General features: G+C 27.4%; 1 protein-coding gene across 1 annotated transcript; it reads right to left on the bottom strand.

The window, feature by feature from the left end:
• Nucleotides 1-2,420: 2,420 nt before the first annotated feature.
• LOAG_13694 (hypothetical protein) lies at nt 2,421-3,391 on the bottom strand (the record flags this gene model as incomplete). The annotated part of the gene is made up of 3 exons (XM_020448714.1): nt 2,421-2,569; nt 2,950-3,055; nt 3,302-3,391. The coding sequence occupies 3 exons, from the start codon at nt 3,389-3,391 to the stop codon at nt 2,421-2,423; spliced, it is 345 nt and encodes a 114-aa protein (XP_020301164.1).
• Nucleotides 3,392-3,519: the final 128 nt, after the last annotated feature.

Here is a 3,519-nt window from a genome sequence, read left to right as displayed (position 1 = left end):
GATAACTGTAACAGAACTGTAAACAGGGATTCAGTCTAGAGATGATAACTGTAACAGAACTGTAAACAGGGATTCAGTCTAGAGGTGATTATTTAAAGTAGTAAAATTATATGATGCAATAATATGATAAAATGAAGTGTACGGACATCCGAAAAATGTTAATCGAAAATGTTTAATATTAAAAGACACAAATGTGTCAACAAAGAGGAAGAGAAAAGGAAGCCAAAAGAGGGAAAAAGATGAAATAGGCAGGAAAAATGTGAACAATTGAGAAGAGAATAATGATAATGATAATGATGACGATGATGATGACGATGACGATGGTCGTGATGATGATGATAATGATGATGATGATGATAATAATGATGATGATGATGATGATAGTTTGAATGTGAGATGCAATAGAGAAATTTCATTGAGAACAAGAGGAATGAATGGAAAATTCATTAATTCAAGGAATTTTCATTGACACGATCAAATTTTCAAGCATTCAGAATCCACAAAAATCCAACTTCTCTGTCCTATTTTAAATCAAAATATTTGTGAATGTATGTACATCTATGCATGTATATATGTATATAAGTGTGTATTCATTCATTCATTTATTTATTTATTTTATTCATATAAATATATATATATATATATATATATAAATCATATATTTATGGATATGATTAATATATGTTTATTTAAGCATGTGATTATGTTGTATATAATTGTATGTATGTGTATGGTTATAAGTATATTTTTTGCATGTATATATGCATGTTTATGTCAAATGTTTGTATGTGACATGCTAATGCATTTATGTGTGTGTGTGTGTGTATGTATATGTGTATGTATGCATGTGCATAGATGTATGTACATGTGTAGTATGTATGTATATGTGCGTAGTGTGTGTGTGTGTGTGTGTGTGTGTGCATGTGTGTGTGTGTGTGTATGTGTTTCGTGTATGTCAAAACGTTAAAGTTAAATTCTACAATATTTTTTTAAAGCTAAATAGAAAATGTTTCAGACAATCATTTTAACCTGCGAGCAAAAATTGTTGCCGATTTTAATCGATGACAAAATGAGAAATGCTTAGATAATGGGCATGAAGCCAAAATGTCCTCTATAAGTGACAAAAATAATATCATTGTATGAATTCTTTTTTTTTTTTTTAACTCACCAATGGAATGCGCTGAACAATGGCAATGCATTAATTTGGTTAAATATTTATTTGAAATGAAGAGAAATGAAAAAAAAAAAATGGCGCCAATATACATAATAAACTTCATATTCTTCCTTCAACATTCCAACTTTTAATATAATTCCGCCTAATTAATTATTAAAAATTCTTCATTGCTATTCTTACATTTAAATTTTCACATTATCATAATGTTACTTTAAAAGAATTTAACCTTACCTGTTGAAAAAGTTTAAAAAAAAAAAAAAAAGAAAAGAAAATGTAAGAGTTAGTGCAAAAGTGAGGAAAGGATGAAAGAAATCAAAGAATAAAAAAGAAAAACAAATTTTGATGAATTGGAAAAAGCAAAATTAGGTTAAAATATGCGAAAATGAATGTACTCATTAATCGAACAACTGTTCCCTAATCCTCATTTAGTTAATGAATTATTGCTTTAATACATCTTCCCATTCTTCTTCCGGGGAAATAATTTTCCGGTTAGCATTATGGTAAATACCTTAAACTCATTACTAATAAATATTCATTTAGTAATTATTTCAATCACTAATACCTGTAATTAATAAAATTTCAACAAAGAACTTTTAATACATAACATGGCGTAAGTACGGTAAAGATGACGGAGATAAGAGTAATATCAGGAAGTGTAAATTTTGTTAAAGTACATTGAGTAACACATAGTTATGTATGTATTGGAGGCGGATAAAGGAATTTACAATAGCTTCACCCGATATTTTCCTCATTTTCTCCAACATGAAAATGACAAATGACTGACCATTGTCCTGCTGTTGGCTACTGCTATACTGCACCATTTATTCAATATCATAGATGATACCATAAAATGATTGAGCAATCGATGACAGCAAATGCATAAATGAAATGAAATGCATTTACGATGAAGGAACTGGGATTATTATTTTACATAAATTATTAAAAATATCCAATTACTAAACTAAATATAAATTTATTAAATATATGATATTGATATTAATAACAAATTGATGAAGAAGGTCAATGAAAGATAGAGAGTGAAAAAGTGATATTCAAAGTTTTAATAATTTCCAAAAATTATGACATATTTATTGAGCAATGAAATTACAAAACGATTCAAGATAACTCAAATCTTCTGTCATATATTTGTCACCTATCATAAATTAATTTTAACTAAATTTGACAAAAAAAAATATCTGTAAATCCTAAATATAAATGATTTGAAGCATTCAAAAATATATTATGCTTATTTTGATTTCACTGAAAGTGCTTCAAGACGTTGTGGTTTCCGGAAAAGAGAAGGCTTCTCATAGATATCATCCGTATATACAACACCTCTCAGTAAATCATTACATGTTTGTTTCCTTCCTAATGAATATTTATCCAGTCGTAAATCTGAAAAATAAGACAAAAAAAAAAAAAAAAAAAAAAAAAAAAAAAAAATGGAAATGAAAACGATATAATTGGAAGAAAAAAAAAAGGTGAAATATTTGGGTATAATTTTCATATATTATTTTCCGACATTTACATTATCCGATATAGCTTTCATTTTGGAATGTATATCAGGCTTAATAGGCTTATCGAATTAGCAATAATTGAAACGAATATTTGGTCTACCGTATTTTCTAGTAATGTCACATCTCCCAAATTATTCTATCCGATGGTAACAATAGACGAGATTTCTTAAACGTTCACCCAACACTTTCTAGCGGGGAAAAAAAAGAAAAAGCAATTGAAGAACGAAAAGCTGTAATGAGAATTTCCGGAAATGTTACCAATGGTACGATTCCGATCAGCTCTGTATTTATTGACAAGACCATCCCTGCTGAATGGTTTGAAATAGCTGCTTGCTATATTTTCTTCCGCACTTTTTGCTAATCTCTGTAATATTTCATTATTTTATACCTTTGATACAATTGCTAAAATTTATTATATTAATTGTGCTAATTATTGCTTTCATTAAATTACCACAGGTAATTCAGTTAGCAAAGATAATGAAGCATAAATTTAAAGTGATATTAGTTTTACATTCAAACAAGAACTAATTTTTACAGCAATCAATTAGGAATTTAAAAGATAATTAAGGAATAATTAAATTTAGAAAAAGAAATAAAAATAACATTTAACCTGTTTAAGCTTCGATAAATCATCCGTTGTATCTAAACGTAACGAATTATGCGAATCAACTAAACTGCCAGTTGTTACTAAAATCAGCATTATGTTTTTTTTTTACTTTTTTTAAAAAATTCCAACTTATATTTCAAAATCGAAATACATTTTTGAATAACTGATATAATTTTAATCATTTGAATATTATACTTCAGGTTATGCTTAAATTCTTTAGC

The sequence above is a fragment of the Loa loa genome, assembly GCF_000183805.2.
Source record: "Loa loa unplaced genomic scaffold supercont3.238, whole genome shotgun sequence".
Lineage (NCBI taxonomy): Eukaryota > Metazoa > Nematoda > Chromadorea > Rhabditida > Onchocercidae > Loa > Loa loa.
The sequence above is the reverse complement of the archived record's forward strand: the minus strand, read 5'-3'. Positions and strand labels throughout refer to the sequence as shown.